Source organism: Symphodus melops (genome assembly GCF_947650265.1).
Source record: "Symphodus melops genome assembly, chromosome: 12".
In the NCBI taxonomy this organism is placed as follows: Eukaryota; Metazoa; Chordata; class Actinopteri; order Labriformes; family Labridae; genus Symphodus; species Symphodus melops.
This window is the reverse complement of record NC_136702.1, coordinates 13805730-13832550: the sequence shown is the minus strand read 5'-3', so window position 1 is coordinate 13832550 and position 26821 is coordinate 13805730. Positions and strand designations below refer to the sequence as shown.

General features: G+C 39.7%; 1 protein-coding gene across 13 annotated transcripts in view; it reads left to right on the top strand.

The window, feature by feature from the left end:
• map2 (microtubule-associated protein 2) overlaps positions 1-26821 on the top strand; it is an 83508-nt gene that overhangs the window by 48578 nt on the left and 8109 nt on the right. For 5 of the 13 annotated variants that reach the window (XM_079357743.1, XM_079357746.1, XM_079357744.1 and 2 more), the window contains 13 exons: positions 6009-6098; positions 7274-7348; positions 9968-10183; positions 11629-11910; positions 12954-16205; positions 16335-16577; positions 16933-17064; positions 18641-18702; positions 19903-20037; positions 20432-20570; positions 21084-21140; positions 21424-21725; positions 25833-25925. In XM_079357743.1, coding sequence (XP_079213869.1) covers positions 6009-6098; positions 7274-7348; positions 9968-10183; positions 11629-11910; positions 12954-16205; positions 16335-16577; positions 16933-17064; positions 18641-18702; positions 19903-20037; positions 20432-20570; positions 21084-21140; positions 21424-21725; positions 25833-25925 — 5078 coding nt within the window. Of the gene's footprint in view, positions 1-6008; positions 6099-7273; positions 7349-9967; positions 10184-11628; positions 11911-12720; positions 12810-12953; positions 16206-16334; positions 16578-16932; positions 17065-18640; positions 18703-19902; positions 20038-20431; positions 20571-21083; positions 21141-21423; positions 21726-25832; positions 25926-26821 lie in introns of those variants that run through there. The other 8 variants (XM_079357748.1, XM_079357745.1, XM_079357749.1 and 5 more) reach the window with 7 other exon arrangements.

The following is a 26821-nucleotide window of genomic DNA, read 5'->3' as shown; positions in this document are numbered from 1 at the left end:
AAGGTTTATTTTGGAGCCTTTTTTGCCCTTATTTTACAGATATGAAAGTTGATAATGGCAGTGCTGGATACAGGAAAGTAACCACAGGTCAGATTTGAACCCCGGCCACCCACCCCCCATGTATTACCACTATGGTACTGGTGCTCCAATTTCTTTCCATCATTCATGTGACTTCTTTCCATCCATATAACAAAAACACAACTCAGAGCTGTGATCCATGAACTTTGAATATTATGCCACTATCAATGAAAATAAGAATATTTTGGTAAATGAATGGCTACATCTGAGATTCATGAGATCTTCCCTCAGAGGAAGATTCACAGCACTATATGTGTAACAACTCAGTGGCTAACACCTAAGCACTGCATCCTGTGTTTAAAAAAAAACACAACGGTTTACACTGCAGGAGAGGGGAGGAAGACAGATTAGGATGATAGACTTCACCATCATGCAGATCTTATAATTATGTGATACAGATCTTTTTTTTTTAAGAGACACTCTGATGTATTCACAGGAAAAAAACTGAACAGATTGTTGCATCAATTAACATCCTGGGAATGTGGGCCGGCCCAGCTTTTTCCCCCCCTTGTTTACTTTTTAATTGTTTAAGTTCTAATTCAAGATCTAACTTTTGCTTATCAAAATTCTGTGGTAATAATTACTATTGTCAACTCAGATCACAATTCGATGAGTTTGAACCTACAAAAATGGAAAATGAAAAATACATTTTTGTGTGGACTGCCAGATGTATTTTTTCAGTATTGGAGGCTAAAGACAGAAAGACAGAGAGAACTTTGGGCTGGCATCTGAAATATATTGGGACCAAATTAATGGTTCACCAGTCTGTTGCTATGGTAACATCTTGCTCTACACATTTTTGGGTGCTGGCTTGTATCTTACCAAACACTTCAGTCTTTTCAGTCCTGCTGCATGTGCTTCTCTCTCTGTGTGTGTGTGTGTGTGTGTGTGTGTGTGTGTGTATGTGTGTGTATATTTCTGGCTGTATCTTGCAATGACTCTGGGTTTCCAGTCGTAGTCTTTTCTCAGAGAGGGAGCATCCTCAGTTTCAGCCTGTCTGTCACACAGGTAATACGTGCTTTTACTTAATTGGGAGAGTGTGTTTGTAGCTATATTAGGCATTCGATATCTGCATGTTGTAGCCTAACTGTGTATCAAAGCCGTTATTTGTTCATGTGGTTTGTTCTTCTGTCAGTCAATTGAAGGCAGACTGCCATGTCATTTGACATCAGTCTGTCAGACAAATGTTGAGAGCAGTCTAGCTGTCATCACTGTCGGAAAGCGTCGTGGGTGTGACAAGGTCACTTCTCACACCGTCTCGATTTGTGAATGTGCATTTCTGGACAGGATTTTGAAAGAACTTTATTTTTTATCCTAACAAGGCCATTGCATGAAGACTATGTGCAGTAACAGTGAGGTTGTCCACTTTGGACCTTTTGTAATGTATTCAATCATTATTTGAATTTGTCTCATCATGTTCAAATGACAGTGCTTTTGATTTATGTAAAAAATAAGGGAGATCAATTATTGGATTAGACAGGCTTATAATAAAAATAAAATCTGTGTATAATAAAGAGAGCTGGGATTTTGCTGTTTTATTCAGACAAAGACTTTATGAGCACAGAACAACTCTTCTTTAAATGGCATGAGCACATTTCTCCTTCTAGTCCTCTGACTAAAACTAAGCACACGTTTTGTCTGCATGAACTGACGTACAGCTGGCTTGTTAGCAGAGCTTCTCCTTGCTCATCATCTTTCTTATAAAAGTTGGTTAGCACTATTCGGATACTGTAACAGAGTACATTTTTCTCTGAGAACTTTTTGAGATGATTTCATTAGGTAAGTTGTTTTTTTTTGTGTGTGTGTGTATATGTGTGTGTGCTTTGTAGCTGTACAATAAAAGTCTTTCCTTGAGATTAGAACTGCTGTCAGTGAAGAACATGAACCTTTAACTGAAGCAAATGTTTTGGGTTTTGAATGTGTTGAACCAAGAAAAGTTCCCTTTCTCACAAAAAATGGACAATTCTAAGGTTTTAGTTGCTGTTTTTAGTTGCTTGATGTCACAGCCGTTGATGAGAAGCCAACGTTTACACTCTTTAGCCCTTTTGTAATTATTGGATGACAGCAATTTTGCATGGCTGCAGTGAATAGGTGGTTCACGTTTGTTGCACTTTGCTATTGAAAATGGGAAATGGTTGCTTTGAGCCACCTATGGTGAGTGGGTTGTGTCAAGTGTTCCCGGAAGAAGTGTGTACAAGTATGTGTGTGATTGCATGTGTGTATGCCAGCCAGCCTTGTTTGTGTTGATGTGTGGGCGATGCTGGATAAAATAAGGTCCTTAAACAGCAGCCGTAGAAGCATCACACTGTCACCCAATCCCACATAACCATTGTAACTATGCAAATGAAAGCTGGTTTGATTGGAGCTCTGCACCTCCTGTGTGCCAGGCGGTATTTATAATGATCCAAACCAATGGACAGGAAGACAAACGCAAGCTTAAATCTACAAACTGTTAGCGCAGATAACTTTTTCCTGTTTGCCCCCACAATTTGAAACCAAAGAATCAAAATTAAAAAATGAGTTTCCTCATTGTCATAGCCCACTTCCTTTTTTTTTAATGTGTTCTGCTTTGATGGTAACCTTTTGCCCAGAGCGCTTTCCTCATTTAGCTCTGGCTGTCCACCAGCTCCACACAGTCAGACTTTCTTTGAACTTTTTAAAAAAAGACACTGCTGCATCTTTGATTGTCTCATTTCACTTTAATAACGCTCAGACAGCTCATTTGACGAGTTCAAAGTGTAATCCACCTCATGAAATTAAACCGTTTGGTGCATTTTATTTTTTGATCCATAATGAGTTCCTTTTTCCGTTCCACTCTGTCACAACCTGTGATCCACCAGAAGGTCATTACTTTTTTTTTATAATAAAGGGGTGAATTCCATCAGCAAGTAAAGTATTAACTCTCAGCTTAAGACATCATGGAATTTCAATCCTTTGATTAAAAATGTGATTTATCACAATTAACTACTGAAATTTTCCGACTTTGTGTTTCAGAAGTGTAATCATTTCACAGCCCTAATATAAATGTCCTATATAAACATGCGTGTGTGTGTGTGTGTGTGTGTGTGTGTGTGTGTGTGTGTGTGTGTGTGTGTGTGTGTGTGTGTGTGTGTGTGTGTGTGTGTGTGTGTGTGTGTGTGTGTGTGTGTGTGTGTGTGTGTGTGTGTGTGTGTGTGTGTGTGTGTGTGTGTGTGTGTGTGTGTGTGTGTGTGTGTTAATTCTGATCAGTAAAATGTAGAAATGGAGCTTTAAAGAGTATACTTTACTGATAAACATCGAAGCATATTTGCCTCTATACCGTGATTTAAATTATTCAACTAATACATTCTGAGAAATAAGATGTCACACTGTTCAGTCTCTTCTAGTTTCAGCTTCATTTTTAGTCTGCATTTGTTTAATGAAGCTGGGTTTCCATGGTGACACTCATAGCCCTAGCTTCCCTGCAGGTATGGAAACAACTTCAGCTCCCTCATGCTGGCTTTTATTTCAGGTTCGGACGATATGATTCAAAAATAGTCTTTTATGAAATGAATGGAAGATGATACCTTTTATTTTAAGGAAAAGAATCCTTGTTTGTGTGTAACACTTATATGTCCTATGAAAGTGGACTTAGCAATAGGTGTGTTATCTCATCCTACAAGATGATTCGAGATGATTCTGACTATTCAAGGATGGTTCATTAAAATTTAGAATTATTTGGTGCATTTTTTTAAACGTTGGGTATTCAGACATGCACTTGATGGGAAGTCTTTTTCATAAATCCATGTCAAGGTATATCTAGTTAAGGCAAAAGTTAAAACTCATTTAAACGCTCAGTATGTAAAATACACCGCTAGGGTGTTTTTAATCAGTCAATACAAATGGGTGAAACCAACCTGATAAAGAGACAGTTTAAAGACGATGTGTAATTTACATGACGTTTTTATCATAGCAGCACATACAGCAACAATACAGCATCTTTTAGTAGCAGCTCCCTCCAGCTTATACAGCGGTCATCGATGTAACATCGGGTGTTTCCATGGCAACAATCAACATTTCATGTCTGTCATGGCGGCTCATCATGGCGGCTGCCCACAAGACACGGCCCTTTACAATCATAAAATTATGGCTTTCTCTGGTGACAACAAGTACTCAACAATAAAATGTATATATAGAAAGGGATTTAGTCATTTTTCCATTTATCTACACCTTTAGCATTAGCAACATTAGCAACCAAATTCTACATATTATACCAAACTAAATACTATACTGACTATAACAGGAGATCAAAAAATAAATATGATATCAGCCTCTGTGTCTGCTCAGATACGAGAGCAATGCTTTTGTGATAAAATAACATTAAAGAAAACGATTTAAGACATCTTTGTTTTCTGTCTTCATCATTTCTCGGATTGTCACATACAATATGATGTTAAGGCATTGTTTGTGATTGACACTCGCCTTTGCACGGTAACTTCTTAAAGGGATACTTCAGAGTATATTTTTCAGAGTTGTTGCCTTCTTGACGATGGAAAGGCAGAAAGTGTCTTTTTGGCTCATGGGGATGAAAGACAGCCACTCCCAGAATGCACAGCACCGCAGGCCACTCCCGCTTAAATAAAGCATTTATGGTCCATTCACGTGGTGTCGCACACGTTGGAATAAACAGTTTCTGAGTTCAAATTGCACATGAAACACCTGCTGTGTTAGAAGTCAGAACAACAACTCGAAAAACACGGAAAATAATCATTGTAGGTGCCCAACTTACCAACTTAATGTCAGAATCTCCATCAAATGGCGGGAAAAACATGTTTTGTTAATGTTAACATACCTTTTATTCATGCACATGTTGCACATCAACTTTTGGCTCAAATATAACTTTTGAGAGTAACATTTCACTGATTTTCATCGTAGCCTCCACTTTTTGTTATGTTATTTCAACACTGAAGTCATGAACACACTAAAATCAGAAGAAAGACTGACCAACTCAGAAACTTGGACCACCCGAGCAGAACCTGAATGTAGCATTATTGAAAAACATTTACTGCCACGGATGTTTCCTCAACTGATTCTGAGATTTCTTCCTGATTTCTAACTGTCCTTTACTGTAAAGCACTTTGGTTGGCCACTCGCTGTTTTAAATGTGCTATATAAATAAAACTGACATTCCAGAAGAAATGAGTGTCTTAGAAATTCCTGGCCACAAAAAGACTCTATGTCTGTGTTCTTAGGCAAATATGACAGCACCACCAGTCTGCCCCTGCTCCTTGTTCTTGCAGTTAAAAGTTGAAGTTTAAATGTGTTTGTCTCGCCTTTCTCTGTTGTTATCAGATATCTCCATAGAGCCTGCTAGTATGCTTCCAAGTAAGATGGCGGACGTTAAGTTTCAGTTCTGTGAGTGAGGTCCTATCCACTGATCTGTAATAGGTCTGTAGCTTCAGTGTTCAAATATGAGGAACGAGCGATGGAGTTTTACTCCTGCGAACCAAAACAGCCTTCTTTACAGAAAAGAAATGAGGAGCTTTCCCGTCTCAGTGAAAAATGAGGGCAAGATGCACGACCATTGAAAAATACTACCAGGTTTCTAACAATACAAAGCTTAAGGAAAATAGGTAAAGGATCCATTTAAATCTACTACGCTCTTGGAGAAATGCTGTATTTGTCTTCTTTTAACGGGACTCATAAACATTAACTATGTCACAAAACAAATCAATCCCAACTCCACTGTTAGATTTTAAACCCTACTCATCCAAAGCCATGACTCCAGGATTTCAGCGAGTTGAGGCAAAATAAATTGTCAGAAATCCACTGCTTCCTATTACCGTTTTTTTTTTTTTCAGAGATTGCTGCCCAGCTTGACAACATTATCCTGATAAACTGCAACAGCCAGTGATTTTCTTAAATCACTGAATTGATTTTGATGTTTGTTTGTTTTTTTTTACTTTGTTCAGAGCAAGTGTCGGCACGGATCGTACAGGAAGTGACAGCAGAGGCAGTGGCAGTATTAAAGGGAGAGCAGGAGACTCAAAGGCTGCCATCAGGTAAGCATAACACACACGCACACACTCACACACGCACACACACACACACACACACACACACGCACACAAGTAAAAGCTCTTGTCCACAGCATTATTTTTTCCATCGTGTGGCCACAGGGGACTGGAGCCTTTCAAGCTTTGGATTGGACGGGGTACATACTGATAGGTCTCTAATCTTACAAACAACTGCAGGCCATAGAGAGTTGTTCACCTAAAGAACTTTCCTTACACTAATTATCACATTTACAGGCAAGGTCTGAAATTCGAAATATTGGAAAGACAGCATGTTTACCAAGTCAACAAAACACCCAGCAAGCACACAACAAGCTCAGCAAAGCAGAGACTGGGTAGAGATTATAATAATCCCCAGCTACGTTTGAGCCCAAACTCAAAACTCTTCAACTCATTTTTGCAAAAAGGCTGTCAAGGTGAATGTTGCAGCAATATTGCAGAGCAAAAAAAAAAAAAAAAAAACTCCCAAATTGCATGCAAATGAGTTGCCTGATGCTTTTCAAATGAATACAGGGGGAAGAGGAAGTCGGTTAAATGTAGATGTTGTCATACTGAGCTCTGCTCCATGTGTTTACTGTCAACAATAGAACACATTGAATATAAAGTGCTCTACAAATAAAATGCATTAGTATTATTTATTTATGATTATTTATTGTTATTACACAGTTTTCTTAATCACAATTTTTTTTAAAAATGAAAAATTGTCTCAAGTGATGGTGTCATATGGAACAAATGCATTTTTAAGACGAGGGAGGAGCAGTCATAAATAATTGAGGGAATCAGACCTTGAGCCTTCATTTCTGCTTTAAGTTGGGAGATGCTATTTAAACACACTTGGAACTCAAATTGATTAACAGTTAAAGTGTGGATAAAACACGCATCAGGTTATTACAAGGACAAACCAAATGTAAATAAAAAAAGTGAGATCCTTCAACATTGTTTTTTTTTTTTGTGTGTGTGTGTGTATTAATTACTGACCAACACAAGTCAGAAAATGCCATGATATTCCAATAGGAAGTCCAGATGTTTGATGTGCAATTTAACTGATTGACTGCATGACAGGGTTGAAGTTGTTGTTTGTTCCTATATCATTTTAAGCTTATTGAAAACAAACCTTTCTTTTAAACAAATGTTTCTTCATTTCACTGAATCTTCCCCCACAGTTGAAGACACCACAAATTTGCCTCCCTCTCCTCCCCCCTCGCCTGCGGCAGAACACTTTGGTCCTCTGGAACAAGGTAGGCCAAAGAAAATAAGGAACAGAAGATGCATTAACGAGAGTACGCCTCTGATGGAAGAGGGTGTGTCTTCCGTCTTTCCCATGGCTGAAGCTTCTTAAGTTTTCTAATCTGCACCACATTGGGGCACTGATGTGGCTCCGGGGCATACGTTTACATCCCCTCTCTCTCAGAACAGGCACCACCTTCATGAGACAAACCACCTGTTGAAAACATGTACAAACAAAAGTTACAAAAAGCAGGAACATGCTCTCCATTATTCAAACATCAGATTCTTCTGAATTCCTCATCATACACCTGGAACGGATACAATTAGTATCTTCTTTGTCATCGCCATTTTTCTCTGAAAGAAAGAAGAGCTCAAATGCATGACCACCTTGTTATAACAAGTGTGCTCTTTTTTATCATCTTCTTCCTACATTTCCCTTTCTAACCTCTGCACATTGCAGTCACCTCACATACTAATATGACAGCCAATTTAGGTAACCCTTGAACTTCACATTGTTTGTCTTTTTGGTTGAAGGATGTAATAAGTTTTGCACGTCTAATCATGGTGTGTTTTCCTATCATAGTCCACTGTCGGTCTTTTTTGTATGTGTTCTGCTGTGGCTCCTCATCAGTCTTAGCTTTTTTTTTCAGAATAGCTTATGACAAGGCTGCCCTTAAGTTAAACCCGAGAGCCTCTCTGGTTGAGACTAAAGACGTGTTAGAAAATTATCTAATAAGAGGCATTTTATAGAGCATTTTGATAGGCCAGTAAACCTCGCTGGGCATTCGGGCTCAAACGAGGTGTTTGATGAAAAATCTAGTGTGTTTAAGATTTCAATTTTCAAGTGAGTTTGAAGTGCCCGGAACTTATTGAGGAGCATCTGTAGGCGGACCAGTCATGCTTCAATTTCAGATTGTTGGTTTTATTGACATGAGCAATATAACAACATAACTTGTGTACAGGAAGATAACGTTTATTTTAGGTTTTAAAAGTCTTCATTAAGAATTTTTGTTTTTTCACTTGACCAGTCAGACTAGTATAGAACTCAAGTTAGTTGTCAAGTTGTTGTTTTTTTAGCATCAATGATACAAGACAGAGACAGTGTAATACTTTTTTTCATTTTTTATTTTATTTTTATTTTTTATTTTTTTACTTCCTCATGATTTTCGATTTGTGTTTAAATCCTGACTTGTAATTGGCTGAATGCCAATGTTGGCAAAGGTTGAGAGGCTAGTTCACGTAGTGGCAGTAAAAAACAACTTATAGATTGTCATACTGCTACATCAGCTGCTGTATCAGTGCTATAACTGCTGGATGTGTTCAATTACTCCTCGTGTTGGATGTCTTTTTGGTCGAAACAGTCCTGCGTGAAACTGTTCCAGAGTATGGCTGGCCCCCAAAGCTTTTTCACCTTTGATTTGCTTGTCAGTGTCTCCTCGTCAATGTCTTGTGTCTTGTATTTCTCTTGCTCACAACCAAGCCTTGTCCTCTCTTGCATTCCCCTCTCTGGTGATTCTCTCTGTTGCCTGTTTGTTTCTTTTATTTTTCTCCTTAACCTCTGTCACTTTTCACTTTAAAAAGTGTCCATTGGTAAAAGTAATTAACAGTTACATAAAGTAAGTAAGAGCGTCAAGAGCTCAGTCAATAAACCTTTTCTTGTCAGTCATGTCACATAACAATAAATGTGACTCTTTGGACTCAGGATAGACTTTCCTCAAGTTTAGGTCACATGGTTTAACGTGCATTAGACAAGTTGCTTGAGGGCGTTTTCAACCTAATGTTGCTTGACTTTTCTCACTTGTGAGGAGGGTTTAACATGAATGAAACCAATTAGCGTCACCTCCCATCCTTTTTTGAAAGTCAAGTTTGCCTGCATTTGATGCACTTTTATTTACAGTAAATTCAAATGTGCCCCTCTGTACTTAAAACCCACACAGGCCCTTCTGTATATTTTGTGGATTAAGTTACATCTACTTCTTTGAATTCATCCACAGCAGGCGCAAAAATTGTATCTTCTCCTTCGGAGAGATGTTTCTCACACTTTCGCCTTTTTGCCCAGTGTAGCACTTAGGCAGGAATCTCCCTAAGGTAACGCAGAGAGATGGCTTCTCTTCATCTTTTGGCACTCCAGAAGTATCATGCAATACTGAAAGTGGTCCAATGAAGTCAGGAAAGCTTGATGTATCTTTTTCTTTACTAATAACAGCTCTATGGCACTGATGAGCTACTAACGTGAGAAGATATTTCGTGTGCCTTATAAGGAGAGGGGAAGACGTTATAATTCTATCTAGGCACAACTTACATTTTACACACACTAATTGCTGGAACTTCAATTTTTTCTGATACTTTTTCTGATATTTCTGATGAATGTGGAGGCTGGCATTCAGAGTGATAGTGGGGACATGACATAGTCACTTGTTTTTTTGCTGCGCTTTTTGGCCGATCTAAGATAGGGACCTTAGTGCTATGTTACTTTTACATGGACATTCTTTTCTGTTTTTTTTTCCCGTTTTTTTTTTTCTTTTATTGTTTTCATTTCTTTCTTATCTTTTCTTCACTCCTCGCTCTCTTTCAGTCCCTGTGTCCAGATTTCCCTGCAGTTCTTCTCCTTGTGTCTGTCTTGTTTGTAGATGTAGGGGATGAGGAGGAGGCGGGGCCTCTCCGCCGCTTCCAAAATTCGCGGGAGAGGTGCAAGTTCCTCGCCCCCTCCATCTCAGTTTCCGTGCCTGAAGACGACCCCTACCACTCCGACGAGGAGTACTATGATCACCCATTGTTCAGCCCAGAGTGGACGCACTCGGGCTCACGCCCCACAGGGCAGGCCGTGGCCTTTAGACAGATTGAAGGTGAACCACGCATGGTTCCTCTTTCTCATGTTCCCCTCCATTCCTCTCTCTCTCTATCACTCTATTTCTTTCCTTTCTCCTTTGAACAATTTCCCTTCCTTTTTCTGTGATTTGACCTTCTCACTCCATCCCTACCGTCTCTCCGTCCGTCCGTTCGTATTTCTTTGTCAGTCTTGTGTGTGGTTTTGTGTCTCTGTGAGGTTTGTTTCGCTCTAAACTTGAGCAATTTCATATTTGTTTAGCAGTCATATTTCTTTATTTTCAAGTTTCACCCAAAGCCATTGCTACCTGTGGTTGCCATGCCGTTTAGCCCAACACATAGCAGTACTGTCTTTTAAGTACTATGTTTTTCCTTGTTATTCATTCATTGTGATTCATTCAGTGGCTGAGATACACTACAGCTCTCATCAGCAAGACCACATGGCTACTAAAAATGTCGTTTGTGACATCGGTTCAGGTCCAAATGGCTTTCATGTGTTTTCAGAAAAAGAGTGATTCAGCATGAATCTCCCAGAGTTGAGATAATTTCCTCAAGTTGCCCCCAACCCTCTTAATTATCCTGCTCCATGTCAAGCCACTTACCCTCCTCCTTAGGTTCACTGTGTCATCAAGAAAGACTTCCAGCTCCACACACTCACAAACACTTAGATATAAATAACATCATTGACTTTATTTTCTTAAATACAAAACATAGACAGTGTCTTCAAAACAATGTTTTCCAAGAAACACATAGGTGACCTTTGACCTAAGTGTTTTGATTTTTACACAAATAAACAATCTTGCCTTCTATTTATCCCTAAAAAAAACCATTTGGTTTTTAAACTTCAGATCTATAAAATAATGTGATGTCTCTGTCTTCTTCAAAATTATCCTTTTTATTTAACTCAGTTTCTCAAATACCTGTCACTCTTTGTTGAGACTAAGAAAGCAAAGCGAGTGCTGAATTTCTAAATCACTTAATATATCCATCTCTTTTGGTGCAATGCTATATTATGAAGTGCCATTATTTCAGCACGGTTCTGTTTTCCTGGAACAGCCTCAGTTATCAATAATTGTGTTTTATTCTGGGTTGCTGTAAAGGTGTGTGAAGGAGAAAAAAGAAGTTGTAGATTCTTCATAAAACAGATTATTCTTTAATAGTGATATAAAGAAAAAGATATTGAGAAATTAAACGGTCCATGTGTGACTCCTAACAATAAAAAATATGAATATTTTTTTTGTACTTGCTACACTAATAACCAAAAAAGAAATAAAAAAGAAATCAATTAAAAACACAACACATGCAACAAGCTGTACTTTATGTGTAATGTACCTTTGTGACAAAACACTTTAGTTTATCTTTTCCCAGAGCTGAAAGTGTCCCATCACAAGTTGTGTTCTCATAACCCAAGTCTGTGTTGCCTGTAGTATTGATGTTTCCCCCTCTCACCCTGTTTTATGAGAAGAAGAGACCATGGAAGCTCTTACAGCTGAATACGAGGAGGTGGAAGAGGAGGAGGAGGAGGAGGAGGAGAGTGCAGAGGCAGCAGAGTCCGAGACAGCTCTTGATGAGCAGCAGTGGAGCGGGGAAGAGCCCGAGCTGGACAGCCCCCAAGATGAGCCTTTAGAGCAGGCAGAGTCCATAAGTGAGGCCCAGGATATAGACCTGGAGCTGGCAGAAGCAGCTATTGGTGCTGCAGAAATCTCTATGGAGGAAGAAGCAGAGGTTGAGGAGAGCCCTGACACAGGTGTGTCTTGCCCTCTGCTCTCCCTGCCTGCATGTAACTTGATTGTTTCTTAATAACAAAGCTATAAGCGTATGACATAAGCATTATGATTCAGGTGGAATGGCAAGTAATCCTCTCTGCGCTCTGCTGTGGCTGCAAGGCAACACAGGCTTGTTGGTGAAAGAGTCATATTCTTTTAACTTAACCTGGTTTTTCTTATGTTCTATCTTCTCAGCGCTTGTATTTTCTTTTGTTGTGTTGTGGTTTTTTGGGGCTGGCCATTTCGCAATTTATAATCTAGTGCAGATGTGCTGGATGTGACCATTCTTTTTCACCGGCTTTAAGCTAACAAGTTTTTTATTTTTTTATTGTATATGCGGCTTTGTGGTGGTATGGCAGTGATATGACCTTTTTCCTCGCTATAAATCAAACTTGCTCACTCACACTTAATCGAATACTTGTTTTATTTGAATTCTGTGTATATTATATGCAAGGGATTTTATGTTGGCTGTCTCATATTGAGTGATGGTGAAACTGTCTCATCAAATTTATTATTTTTCCAGCAATATCAAGGTCATATATTTTTCTTTGTTTTCTGCATTTATTGACAATGTATGTCATTTCTGTCATTTGCCAGCAAGGTTCTTTAGTATTTGTGGTTAATTTAAGGATATAAATTTGATCACATTCTCAGAACATATCAACGTACGAACAAAGATTGACAGAAATGCTATGTTGCTTGTAGCAGATGTTTTGAAGAGTTGCATGGATATCCATCCCATCTATTGCCCTTTCTTTACCCATAAATCATTATCACAGCCTCATGCCGATCCGTCACATGCCATATTTTCCTCCATCTGTGACTTGGTGGACCCCATAACTCCGCCGTACTTCTTCAGCGATGGCCATATCATTGTGCTGTAAGTTTCTGAGGAGAGTTTTGCCTGTTTCTGTTCTCTTCACGGCTTTTCAATTCCTGGCTCAATATTTATTCCACTCGCAGCATGCCAAAGCATTATTTTTCTACAGTGATGAGAACAGCCAACTTACAGATGTCATTTCAGCTTTGAAGATGGACAAGCAGGGCAGCGAGAAGAGTGGTTCCATGAGCCCAGACAGCATCGGATCAGAGAAACAACCAGAGGAGTTATTTGAGCCCCAGGTCCAAGGGTTCTTTGCCGGTGAACGAGTTGTACCAGAGAGCCCCACCATGGATATGCCATCTTTTGTACCTCCGAATGTCCAAAACCAAGCCAAAGAATCTGCCAGATCACTAACACTTCAGCCTACATTTGGTGAGCCGATCACAGTGTCAGAGAAACAGCCATCAGTGGAGGTGGTAGAGTTCAGTAGTCTCGGTTCTCCCTCTGCTTTCTCTTCAGTGGGAGACAAAGTTCAAGGATCAGACCAAACGAGAGATGAAAGAGACCGATCTGGCATGTCAGCTTATTTTGAAACATCAGCAATGGAGGTTGATGAGGCTCCACAGTGTAAGGGTGAGGGCTACTATGAACTGAGCAGAGCTGGTGAGGAGAAAGGTGATTCCAAGCCTCATGAAATTAGCTACCACACATTAGCTGAAGCCCAGAACAAACCTGAAACAAAAAGTATAGAAGACAGTCAAGTGTTTACAGTTCCTGATAGGAGCAGTGATTGCAGGCTTTCTCCAGGTAAACTGGCCTTGGAACAGAGGAGTTACTCATTGAATATTACCATTGGAGCAATGGATCAAGGCGGCCAAGCCAAACTTAGAAATTTCTCCCCACTAGCCACAGATATCATGTCCTACACTAGTGGGAGTCTCGATGAGTCAGCAGACTACCTTCCAGTTACTACACCATCCATGGATAAGCCTCCATCCTTGCCCCCCTTGATCTTGGAGACTGCTGCTTCTGTCACTTCAGATTCATCATCTCCTCCAAGGACCACAGAACCACTTTCCAAACCCAGCCCTGAACCAGAGTCACCAGAATCCCCACAGCCCCTTCAAGGTGCCTTTAAAAATGGCACAGTGATGGCGCAAGACTTGCCTGAGATGCTTGACCTTGCTGGTACCCGTTCCAGACTAGCGTCAGAAAATACTGAACCAGATGTTTTACGAAGAAAGTCAATTCAAGCTGATGCTCTTGCTTTTACTGATGACCCACTGGCTGGCCTAGTTTCAGGGGAACAGAGTCCTGGCGCCAGAAGGAGTGATAGCCAGCTGGAAGAGATGGGCTACTGTGTCTTCAGTGAATATTCTGGGCCAATGCCGTCACCTGCAGATGTGTTCAGCCCTACAGACACGTCCTCAAAAGTCTTCACCCATTCTGTCCTGCAGGAGAAAGTGGCTGAGCAGGCAAGGAAAATGGCCGTCAGAGACTCATCTATGGAGGACAATGTTCAGCCATCAGGCGAAGAAAACATCAATGAAGAGAAAGGCCAAGTAGAAAGAAAAGATTCTGCTGACGAACAGGCCGCAAAAGTTGATGATCAGCTAAAGAAGCCCGAAAGTGAGACCCCGACCATTCAGCTCGTTGAGGCTTTCATAACTCCAACAGTAACAGTGACACTAGAAGAAGGTGGGAGATCATTGAGTGACACTGAAAGACAAGCAAGTGGTGAAGGCTCAGCATCAGAAACTGAGATTGCTGATTACGAGAGGCAAATCCGCAAATTGGAGATGGAGGACAGGCCACTCAGTCTGGAGGAGGAAAGAGAACTCCGAGAGCTTCGAGAGAAGGTGAAGCTAGTCCACCAGGAGGCTTATGAGGAAGTCGATGCCGAAGATGTGTATCAGCTGACTGGTGTGGCTAAGGACAGAATTGCAAGGCCTGTCAAAACCTCACCTGCTTCATCTGTTGACAGTAATATAGATGATGACAAGCTGCTGTCTCCAGTCCTCTCACCTTCCAAGCTTAAGCAAAGAGAAGTTTATGGTTCTCCGAAAAGATCACTTTCACCAGTATTGGGAATAAACAAAGAGGAAAAAGAGAAAGCGGTTTCAGAAAAAACTAATATTGAAGAAAACGAAGCAGCAGAGAAGAAAATAAAAGAAGAAAAAGAAGCTGTGGAGAGGAAAATTAGGGAAGAGGCGGAAAAGAGAGAAAAAGAAGAAAGAGAGAGGCAAGAGAAAGAAGAAGCAGAAAGAATACTGAATGAAGAAAGGGAGAGAGAACAGAAAGAGCAGGAGATGAGAGAAGAAAAAGAAAGAGTGGAGAGAGAGACGAAAGAGAAGGAAGAAAAGGAGAAGAAAGAAAGAGAGGAGAGAGAAAAAGTAGAGAAAGAAAAGAAGGAAAGAGAGGAGAAAGAACAAATTGAAAAAGAGTTGAGAGAGAAGGAAGAGAGAGAAGAGATAGAGAAGGAACTAAAAGAGAAGGAAGAGAGAGAAAAGATAGAGAAGGAACTAAAACAGAAGGAAGAGAGAGAAAAGATAGAGAAGGAACTAAAACAGAAGGAAGAGAGAGAAAAGATAGAGAAGGAACTAAAAGAGAAGGAAGAGAGAGAAAAGGTAGAGAAGGAACTAAAAGAGAAGGAAGAGAGAGAAAAGATAGAGAAGGAACTAAAAGAGAAGGAGGAAAAAGAAAAGATAGAGCAGGAACTAAAAGAGAAGGAGGAAAAAGAAAAGCTAGAGAAGGAACTGAAAGAGAAGGAGGAAAAAGAAAAGATAGAGAAGGAACTAAAAGAGAAGGAGGAAAAAGAAAAGATAGAGAAGGAACTAAAAGAGAAAGAGGAAACAGAAAAGTTAGAGCAGGAACTAAAAGAGAAGGAAGAAAGAGAGAAAGTGGCTGAGATGGAGAAAGGGGTTGTGGGGCTGCCTGAGGGGATATCAAGACAACCAGAGAAAAATGAAACCAGTCCATCCATGGAGAAAGAAAAACTTGTGGAGGCTGAAAAGGAGCAAGGGAAGGTTGAGGCAGAAATGTTCGAGAAGGCTGGAGCAGGGTCAGCTGTCGAAAAGGACATGCCAGAGACTCACGCTGCCATTGAGTCTGTGGTGACAGTTGAAGATGATTTCATCACTGTGGTTCAGACCATTGATGAAGCAGACGAACCCGGACACAGCGTTCGTTTCTCTGCTCCACCAGAGGAACAGGCTGTTTGTGTTGCAGGCCAGAAAGAGGTAGAAGAGGAGGAAGAGGAGTCTGTTGAGTTTGCCCAAGAAGCAGATTTAGAAGCTGCCAGTCTAGAAGAGGTTGGTGATGTTCTAGAGACCCCTGCCTCCCCTGAGAAAGAGGTTCATCCAATAGAAACAGAGGAACCAACAGAAAGCTACGATAGAGATGAAACCACAATGGACGACTCCATTTTGGACAGCTCCTGGGTTGACACACAAGGTGAGAACTGCTGTTAATGGTGGATCACTTTAGATAGTTCATCTTTATCCATGTTCTGCCTGAAAATGTATATATATATATAATGACAATGTTCCATACTTTTTCATGTGCTCTCTTACATCACTGCAGATGATGACAAGAGCATGGCAACGGAGCATATTGAGCCATTGCCCAAGATGTCCAGCCCAGCCAAAAAGCCTGCTGTGGCCCAGGTCAAGCAGACCCACCAGAAGAAGACGGAAAGCATGGAAAAGCAAGTCAAACAAAGGGCCAAGGGAGGGCGGCCAAAAGGCAGAATCTCCACACCAGAACGCAAACCTGTTCGTAAAGAACCTGTCTGCATCCCAAGAGAGGAAGTCAGGAAGAAAAAAGGTTCTCCTTATTCTCTTTCTTTTCACTTATTCTCTTTTTTGAAGTCACACAGTTAAATTTTATCATCATGTCTTGTAATCTGTGGTGCCTCATATTGACTGGAGGCTTTTCAAAATTGGCTTTACAGCGTAATATACCTTAGCGTTGCTCTTTGCCGTTAAAAATTCACTGAACACAAGGAAACTTTTGATGTATTGATTGAGTGTTGTGAAAAAACTGTGTTCGACAAATACAACATTTGCAAAGGACACTGCGGGGAATTTGTATCATTCAGATACAACAGTGTTCATCATTTATCATTTTTATTCTTGTTTATCCGTTCCTTACATTAACCCTGATTCCTCCAATAATGTAGCTGTGATAAAGAAGACTGAGCTTACCAAGAAAATAGAGACTCAGTCCCCATCCAAGAGGAGTGTGATGAAACCATCCGCCCGCCATACCCGACCCACCCAGCACCACTCCTGCCCTAGAAGGAGAACCACAGGTGACATTTTGCCACAAGTGGTGCTTTCTACAGAAAAACACCCAGAACGACAATCCTCACCTGTCTTACCTCACCTGTAAACTTCACTTTGGTTTTGTTGTCATTTTTTTTTATTGGTTGCATTAGTTTACTTTGGCCATATGTGTGTCTGATTATATTTGATCACAATAAAAACTGACTGCGAACCACTTATTCATTCATTCTGCTTTATTGTTTTATAGTGTGCTCATTCTCTTTGTTTTAAGACTAACTTAATACCAAGCTGGAAACATTGTGACTTTGGTGGATTTGGTTTGGCGCTAAATTGATTGCAGAATTCAGTAAAAAGTGAAAAAATGTTGTCACTACATCTACATCATGCAAAGAAAGTTCTTCAGCTGGTTTTAAGTTATTCATTAAATGTATTTGTCCTTGCTGTTACCATTTCAATCAAACCATTTTCTTATTGGTTATCTAATGCTTTGTCCAGTGATACAACAATATTCGAAAGATTGTTTGAACATTGAATTATGTATTTGTGTTTGTTGTCTGTATGGTTATCTGCTCATCAGTGAACTGGTGTCGATAGATAGATAGATAGATAGATAGATAGATAGATAGATAGATAGATAGATAGATAGATAGATAGATAGATACTTTATTGATCCCGAGGGAAATTCAAGGCATTCAGTAGCAGTATACAGACAGGCAGGACACAAGACATTAGTTACAATACACACCCGCTGTCCCCCCTCCCCTCTGTATACAATAATCCCCCAAACAAGATTTAACAGCCCCCTATGTGACTAAAGAGTAAACATAATTACAGGTTAAACCTGTGCAGTTAGCATTAGCATTAGACTTAAACGTATATAGCATAATGTACATAACCTGTGAAGGAGAGAAAAACATGTGCTGATTAAAAGAGATCTGTAAACAGTTAAAGAGCCTTAGAAACAAAGTGCTGACCTTCTAGAAACTAGTTACATGTGCATGTACAGTGGTGTTTGAGGTAGTGTCAGAGGTGTGAGTACAGTCATTAAACAGTCATTAAACAGTGTCTACAACTTTTCTCCCTTCTCTGACTAATTTGTGAATAACGTATCCATCTAAGCTTTTTCACCCTTAGGTTGCCAGGCAACTAGTAATCCAGGGTTTTGTTCTAAGGACCTGATACTATAAACAGTCTGTAATGCTGCTCTGTCCCAGAGGCAGTTTGCACTCCGTTTTCCCCTGACGGACTGAATTCTGTGTCAGTGATGATGAAAGCTCTGTACTGTACGATGCTGCATTGCCCCAATTAGATTATTTCCAGGGTTGACTTACATAACACAAAATCCCCCATTCTGTGTGATATTTTGCCAAATCTTAACAGAACAGAGCTCTCAAGGGCCAGCCACCCGCTCACACAAAACATTTGATTGGTTAATTTCTCAGCACGCAAGGTTTGAGAGTACAGAGTGCTGTGATGGCATTTCTGTAGGTAGGTCATTGAAAAGGCTCTCCCTTGTTCCCGTTCTGTGGATGAAGGTTAAATATGTATTCAGTCTCATTTTAATATTTTCTGAGATGCAAGTTCTGTCTTTCTTTCTTTCAGAGGTGCTACCAGACAGTCGCCAGCCCCTTAGTGTTGCCAGGCAGTCTCGCGACAGAGCATCGGTGGGTATAGTTGCCTGTATGACAAAGGCATGACCTCAAACACAATCTCACACAGAAATTCGACTTTAAAGCTGAACTTGCAACCATCCTAAAACTTCAAGTAATGAACATCAATCGCAAGGACAAATTGCCTTTCTGGAGATTTTTATCTTTTAGTGTGAGGGACTGATTGGATTGTCTTTAAAAAAAACTGAAGTATCCTACATCACATCTGCTGTCACTCATTGTTTTTGTCTTTTCGTATTTAGAATCTTTGAACTCAAAGGCTAATATGAACTTCCCGATTCTGAAACAAGATGCCTCGCACATCTTTTTGAAACAACACTTAAAACAATGAGACTCACATAGTTAAGCAGTACATAAAGATTTACTTAGACGCTTTTACTTATCAACTTTAGTGTGTTCCAACGAAAAGTCATTATCCATCTTGATAAACGCATTGAATGCTGTTAAAGAAAGCACAGCCTCCGCTCTGCCTGTGAGTCCTAATCACTGCAAAGAACAGTGCTTTCTGTTTTCATAATACCATCACTATTAGTTGTCCTTTATATTTAAGAATAAAATGTAGATATTGGTTGCTTTTGCCTCTGAAATATGTTTGTTATTGTTGTCGTGCTTAATGGAGAGACGAGAAAGATCCATTTAGAGATTTTTTTTTTCTTCTGAGTGGGTGTTGTGTCACCTGGTGACATTTCTCCAGCGACTGCGGTCATGACTCCATTTTACACCTCCGCCATGGTAATGACAATGATTGGGTCGAAAATAACACAGTTTCTACATTTCTTAAATGTCATGCCAGTACAGAATACATTACAGAATACTGCAAGCTTGTTTTGTTACTTAGTCTATTTCCCTTTTGATTTTCACATTTTATAGCTTTTATAGCTTATTTTCAGTCTTTAAATACATCTGACAGTTAGGCATGCAGTGTGACATGAAATGCTACATGATCATTGCAAACTGTTTATTTTTTAACATCTTTGATTTTCATCTTGATTTAAATGTTTATTTTTTTTACTGACATGCTTGTCATGAATATTCATGAAAGGCTTTTCATGAAAGTGAAAGTGCCCATCATGTCTGATGCTCTGACAATGTATGTTGGAACGCTGTCATTTACACTCGACTTTTGTCATCCTGTGTCCTTCACTGTGATGCCATGCTTTTCATCAATGGGGATTCATCATATTACCATCTCAGTGCCATTCCAATTGTTTGCCAATCACGAAGATCCCAACCTCCATTTTCAGACTGGCTTTCCCGTTAGATAGACATCGAACCACGCCAGCAGAGCCTTTACGCTCCCCAATATTACAGAGATTCATGATGACCAAGGTAAGTGAATGGTAGAGTAGCACTTTCACTGTCGGAGCTCTGGAGGGAAACAAATCAAGACTTATAGGATTTAGATTTTCTCAACATTACGCACCTTAACCATCCTGTTTTAACTTTAATTGTATTTTTTTGTTTATCTTTTCTTAAATCATATTCTTTCTTTTTTTTTCTGAAGAACTTAAACATGTTTTACCCCAAAGGTCAAATGCCAACTTTACTAAAACATCAACCAAGTTGCAACCTCCAGTCTTACAAAAGTCAATACAGAAGTGCAAAATGCTGCATAGGAAACATAGAACAAGGTTCACTGTTACTGATTGGCAGAGACATAAAACCATGGGATGGAAATTATAGATGAAATTAAACAGAGCCTCACCTTTCCTTTTTCCATCAGGACGGTGGGTCATGGAGCCCTGACAAGCGATCTCTACCGCGGCATGCTTCCATTCTGAGTCGTCGTGGTTACCATGAACATGAGGAGAGTTCGACCTCCATCACAAGTTCTGGTTCAACAGCACCTCGAAGACCAACATGTAGGCTGAAGCTTTTGGTGTTACTTAAACAGTCATATACCTTTTACAACCAGCATCCAGCTGGTTTTAAAACATCCTCTGTTGATTTCACCATAGAACCTTTTAAGATAAATCATTTCTTGAAATGAAGTAAGTCCTACCCAAGTTCCTATTATTTGCTCAACTACCTTCTGTAACTTTAGTTTGTCGTCTGTATTGATTCTTCTATGTTGTACGTTATGTGACGGGACATTTTAATTCAGTTCAAACAGTTTTGCAGACTCACGGCTATTTAGTTTATAATACAAAGTATTCAGGCACTCATACATACAAACGTTTGTTTTTCAGAGGCATTTTAAGGGAAAGAACGTTTTGAAGTCCTAAACATTAAATAGGAGAAATAATGCATCTTTTACTCACAATAAGAAAGTGTATTTCATGATTCTTAGCTACAATGTATATTATGTGGATATTTGTGAAATGTACATCACAAATTGTCCTTTTTTGAAAAGTCTTCCCTTTTGTCTCCTGCAGCGTTTCGTACAGAGATGAGGGCAGAGCACAGGACAGGACGAGCCACAAGTATGACAGGTAGAAAGGATCCTTTATTATGAGTTACTATACATTTTTTTAAAGATGCAAAATTGTTTATGCAATGATATGCAGACCCAAAGAGACATAATGACTCACAGATATAATGGTTGATGGTTCGAATTGATAAAAAGAAAAGCTTTTCATCACAATTTCCTGTTCACATCTGAAGGGTTTCATGTCATTGACAGTGTTTTTTTTAAGATAACAGAACCTAATGATTCTGTTTAACTTCAACTTTAGCTACAACCATCCCCCCTTTTCACCTATCCAACATTTACAGAGTCAGTGCGATCCCGTTCCGCTCGCAGTGGCCACTCCACCCCTCGCACCCCTGGCTCCACGGCCATCACGCCAGGAACCCCTCCCAGCTACTCATCATCCTCCAGGACTCCTGGGACCCCACGTTCCCTCAGCTTGATGTCCCAAGAGAGAAAGGTGGCCGTGGTCCGCACGCCACCCAAATCGCCTGCAACGACGCCCAAGCAGCTTCGAATCATCAACCAGCCACTGCCTGATTTTAAGAATATCAAGTCAAAGATCGGCTCCACAGAGAATATCAAGTACCAGCCTAAAGGAGGACAGGTGATGCTCTTCCCACTCAGAATATGTTCTCTGTACTGTATAGCTGCTTTCCTTTTTACGGTTGTAGTTTTGTATTCATATCTTTACTTATTTATGGGTTTTTTTTTAGAATCTATATTTCTTCTTAAAGCAGAGTTTATCTTTTGCAGAAAATATAACTTTCGCCATACCAGTATCATACAACGAAATGCAAACTTTATCATTGTCGTTGAATGTTGATATCTTAAGAAAAAAAAAAAAAACGAAAATAAACAATAAGCTTAGAAGTACATTTCCTGTAATTGATAATGCTGAAATATTTATTTTTGATGAACATCTCCTGGCTATTTCCTTCGCCTTGACACACTGTCTATTTCCCATGCTCTAAAGCTTTATCCCACCCCTCCTAACTAGAGTCTTTATTTAGTCCCGTAGCAGTCCTTTTCCACTGTAAGTCCTCTTATCGTACTGCTGTGAGTGTAAAATCAAGAATTAAGAGAGGTGAAAAATGTGAAGGATACAACTATGTACATCAACAGAAAAAATATATATAGTTGACCATTTATGGCTCACTCGGTCGTTTTTTTAACCAGAAGGTCCAGGGTTCAATCCCCAGCCCCTGCAGCTACGTGGGCAAGACACTTAACTCCAAGTTGGTCCTGCTGCTTCGTTGGCAGTGAGAGAATGTGTATGAATGTGATGAGTTAATACTAATGCACACTTTACATAGCAACCTTTGCCATCTGTTTGTGAATGAGAAGATGTAAAAGTGCTGTGAGTACTCAGAAGACTAGAAAAGCTCAAGTCCATTCACCGTTTACCAAAATGCGCATTGATTAAAACTGAAGACGTTTGAAACGAGGAGGAAACAGAGATAACAGAATCCATCCATTTACTTATATATTTTTCTCTTGGCTCCTGACATTTTTGATTGCCTATTTTACATAATGGACATTAATGGAAAAGGAATTGTCCTGTTTATAATGATATGAGTTTAAAAAAAAAAAAAAGGCAGATTGCTGGGCTTTGTGTATACCTGTTTGGGGCTGGCGTATTTCTTCCCTTCATGCATGTTGTTTTTAGGAAGGTGTTGTCTATTGGTTGAATGATTCTTCAGATAAGTGAAGCACAGACTGACACACAGAGATCCCATACTCGGCAGAGAGCCGACGAGTGTCAAGGGTGTAGAAAAAGAATTTGTGAACCAAAGCCGAGCTTGAAGGTGAGAAAATATCCAATTTAGATTTGTCAAAGGGCTAGATGCAGGAGCTCACTACCGAGTCACTATACATACATCAGTATTTCATGTATTTAGAATAACATCTGTGGAGGAAGATAAAATTGGCCTTTATGAAGTCAAATGTGTTGTGATGTTGTCTCTCCAACTTGAACATTACAATTCTGATGTCTCATATTTCAATCAATAGAAACATGAACTGACTTTGACATCTCAATAAGTCTGAACTGTGAGCAGGACTTACTTCTTAAATTTCCCCTCAGCTCTTTGAACTGAGGACAGCACTTGTAATCTGTATTATGAATTGTGTTTTTGAAGCCGTGCAGACTCTGCATAAGCAGGGAATTTGGGAGTAATAAACTCGCCAATTTGAAGGATATTATATTTCAGCATGAGTCCGAAACACAACGTCGGCTCGGCAGTGTGTCTGAAGCCATCAGCTTTTACAAGCCTCCGCTAAACACCTGATTAGTCCAATACTTGGCTCGCATCTTTATGGGCTCGCCCAGGCTGCTCTGTGCATCCAGCCAAAGAAAAAGGGAGGGATCATGCCTGCCTGTCATCTGCAGGAGAACCTGTCCGAGCGTCTGAGCGTGCTTGCTGTTGTGTGTCCAAAAATGCAGGCTCAGTTGCAACGCTGTATTAAAGACAGAACTGCAGAGCCTAACTTTAAATCTGTGTCAGAGTGGAGCTTTCTGCTGGGTCAAAGAAATAGATGAACTTTGAACTTTTTAACGTCTCATGAGCTTTCACGTTTTAGTTTTTTAATGATCTTTGTTTTGCTTTTATATGTAACTCTAAAACATTAAAAACCTGCATGTGAAAGAAGTGTCACACAGAAGGAATTGATGCTCTAGTCTTGTGGCTGTGAAAAATGTTGGCCAACTTTTTAGCTTTGAGGACAATTGAGGTCGGTTTGTGGTAGGTGAATCTCTCCTCTTTTTTACATTTGTGAAACAGTGTGTTACAGATGGATTCAATAGTGTGTATTCATTCTCACTTTTTAAGTCAATTAATTACTTTGACTGAGATTGTTGTCTTTCTGTGAAGTGAGAATTTGTTAATTTTTTTTTTTAATTTGTTGATTTGCTTTAGAGCCATAGTTTCCACATCAAATTGAAAAAGGATAGTACAGTATTTAAGTGTTTAATATTGCATATCAAGAACTTAACAGATCAGTTAGAAAGGGTTTAGGTATTATATTTTAAATTAACATTTTGTTTAGTTTTGTCTAACAGTCCTCGTGGCTTTACCCTCAGCCAAATACAAGACAAGTGGTTGTTGGAGTGTGGCCCCCCCCCGGGTAGCAGTTGCTGTCTGCTATCCAAGCCAAATAAATGATGGCAGCGCTTGTCTAAACACTGGGGTCAATGTCTGGGCAGAGTGATTATCCTTGTGTGATTTGTAAACAAACCGCGAGACAAAAAGTTACCATTGAATCTGCTTCTTAAGGCGATGGCTTGATCTACTTTTGATCAGATGATTCAAGTGGTTTAAAGGCCCGCCAGAATGATGTTTCATGAGATTCAGAAAGAATGGACAGACAAACACCGCACTGTTTGTGTGTCTCATTGGCTGAGTTAAAGAAATCCCGTCATAGAGGAAAGAATGGGCATAAATATTTCCCACATGTAGGATACATCTTTTCGGGAATTTTCAAGTTATCGTGTGTAAACGGCTTTTTGATGTATTTTAATTCCTTTATTAAACCATTGCACACACTTATTAAATGTGATAAAGAATGAAGTAGGTTAGTGACCTTTCCAAGTTTATGTCACCACAGTTTGAAAAATATGGAGCATGAAATCTGGTTCTTTACAGTAACTTTTTTTCCCACTGTGGCCGAACAAAGAAGTGCTGCACATTTTAAGCTCACTTCCTATCAGTTTTCAGTAACATGGTTGCCTTTGATAGGTTTCTTACTTAGCTTAGGGATGGTAGAATCAGTGGACTAGTAACCGTTTTCACAGTTTCCTGAAAAAATAATTTTCTCCTGACCTTTAGTAGTTTTCTAAGTGCTCCATGGTCCATGTAGTTCCTATTTCCATGCAGCTGCAGTAAGCCCCCTCCCAGCCTCTCGCAAGCCTCTGCCCAACCTGCCTCTAACCTGTCCAATGGTTGTCCTCATAGAAGCACAAGGACCAAAATATTCCATCAGAAGCCAAACACAGGGTCTCTTGGATCTGGAAGTCAGTGCTGCGGCTCATCTCGATTACTCTGTGTCTTTCAGCGGCACACAGTGTGACCTGGACCAAGGACATGCTGGTACTCCTGAGCACTCTTAAATGTTGGCCCCCGGTGTCTCGTAGAGCCTAGATACAAGTTTTCCAGTGAAATCATGAAAGACCTTTACAGTGTTTAACTATCCTGAATTAGTTAGATGATAAGAATACTCTGGACTGATTAAAATATGCATTTAGATTAGTAGGTACATGTCACAAAATGTTGTGGGAGAAATCATATAACTGCCAACTTAAAAGTCTGAAATATTTTCTCCATATGACTTATAGATATTTTGATTTTCAATAAAGCACAGCCCAACACAGCAGCCGGAACAGCTGCTTGACCAGCGACTGTAGGAAAGAGTCATTTGTTAGATACAGGAAGTCAAAGGTTCTGTTCTGCACATCTTTCCATTTAAACAGGGAAATGCTCATGAGAATAAAACGTTTAACTGTGAGGCAAGAAACCAATCGCCAAAGGTGTACGATATGCCGACGACTTGGTAAAATGTGTTAAAGTGTGTCAATTTGAATGCTTAAATAGAAATGTAATCGCTTACCTGAGGATAGCTTCTTATGATGATCAAGTGATCCTTTCATTTTAACTGTAAAGTATAAGGTGACATTTATGGTGTTAGAGGCCCATAATATGTTTGTATTTCTCCATAGATTCATATTTTAAGCAAGAAGCTGGACTTCAGTCACGTTCTTTCAAAATGCAGCTCCCAGGATAATCTGAAGCATAGACCTCGTGGAGAAAATGTATGTACCAATTTTTCTGCCCTCCCGCTTTATCTTTTAGAGGAGAAGGGTAAAAAAGCATCAACATGTAGTTTGTTCCCCTTGGTTTGTTTTGTTTTTGTGCTGTGCTAATCTTCATAGTACATTCGTATGTTTCCCTGATTTTCCTCTGCCGTGTGATTCTTACCTATGAGGCCGGTCATGGTATCAGTTTGAGCTTTCAAACTCTGTGTGAGTGAAACAAAAGGGGGCTTGTAAAGCTTTGCATTTCTTCTTCTCAGCCTGATATTTACCCACATGCACATGAGCGGTCAATTAATACGTAGCAACAGGTCTGACAGCTTCTCGTTTTAGTCACCTTCTCCCTGTGAGAGCAGTGACCTTAAACTAAAAATAACCCAGCTATATTTTACCAACCAAGGTGGTCTCATGTTGAGAGAGAGAGAGAGAGAGAGAGAGAGAGAGAGAGAGAAAAATCACCCAAACCATATGCTTACTAAGGCAGCGTGCTTATTCTGTCCTCAGTGTACAAACTCATTCAAGTAAAAATAATGTTGATTAATCCAAGAGTCTTATTAATTATTCTTAATTCTTATTAATTATAAATTCTATTTTATATTTTGGTAATTGCTTCTCATATTTTATTTTATTTAAGTTCTTGGGACTTTAGCGTTGTTGTTTTTTTTCACTTTCAAACCATTACACCAAGACAAATTCCTTGTATGTGTGAATGCAATTGGCAATAAAAAGCGTTTCTGATTCTGAACAGAGACGGGTGCAATGAGCATTGCTTCTTTTGTTTAAACAAAGTAGATGCCATGCATACAGGTCTCGAGTCCTGGACAATTTGCCAGCTCTGTTCCTGGCTAGGCTTTTAGGATTCAAACACAATCTTGCAATTAGTGTGATGGTACTCA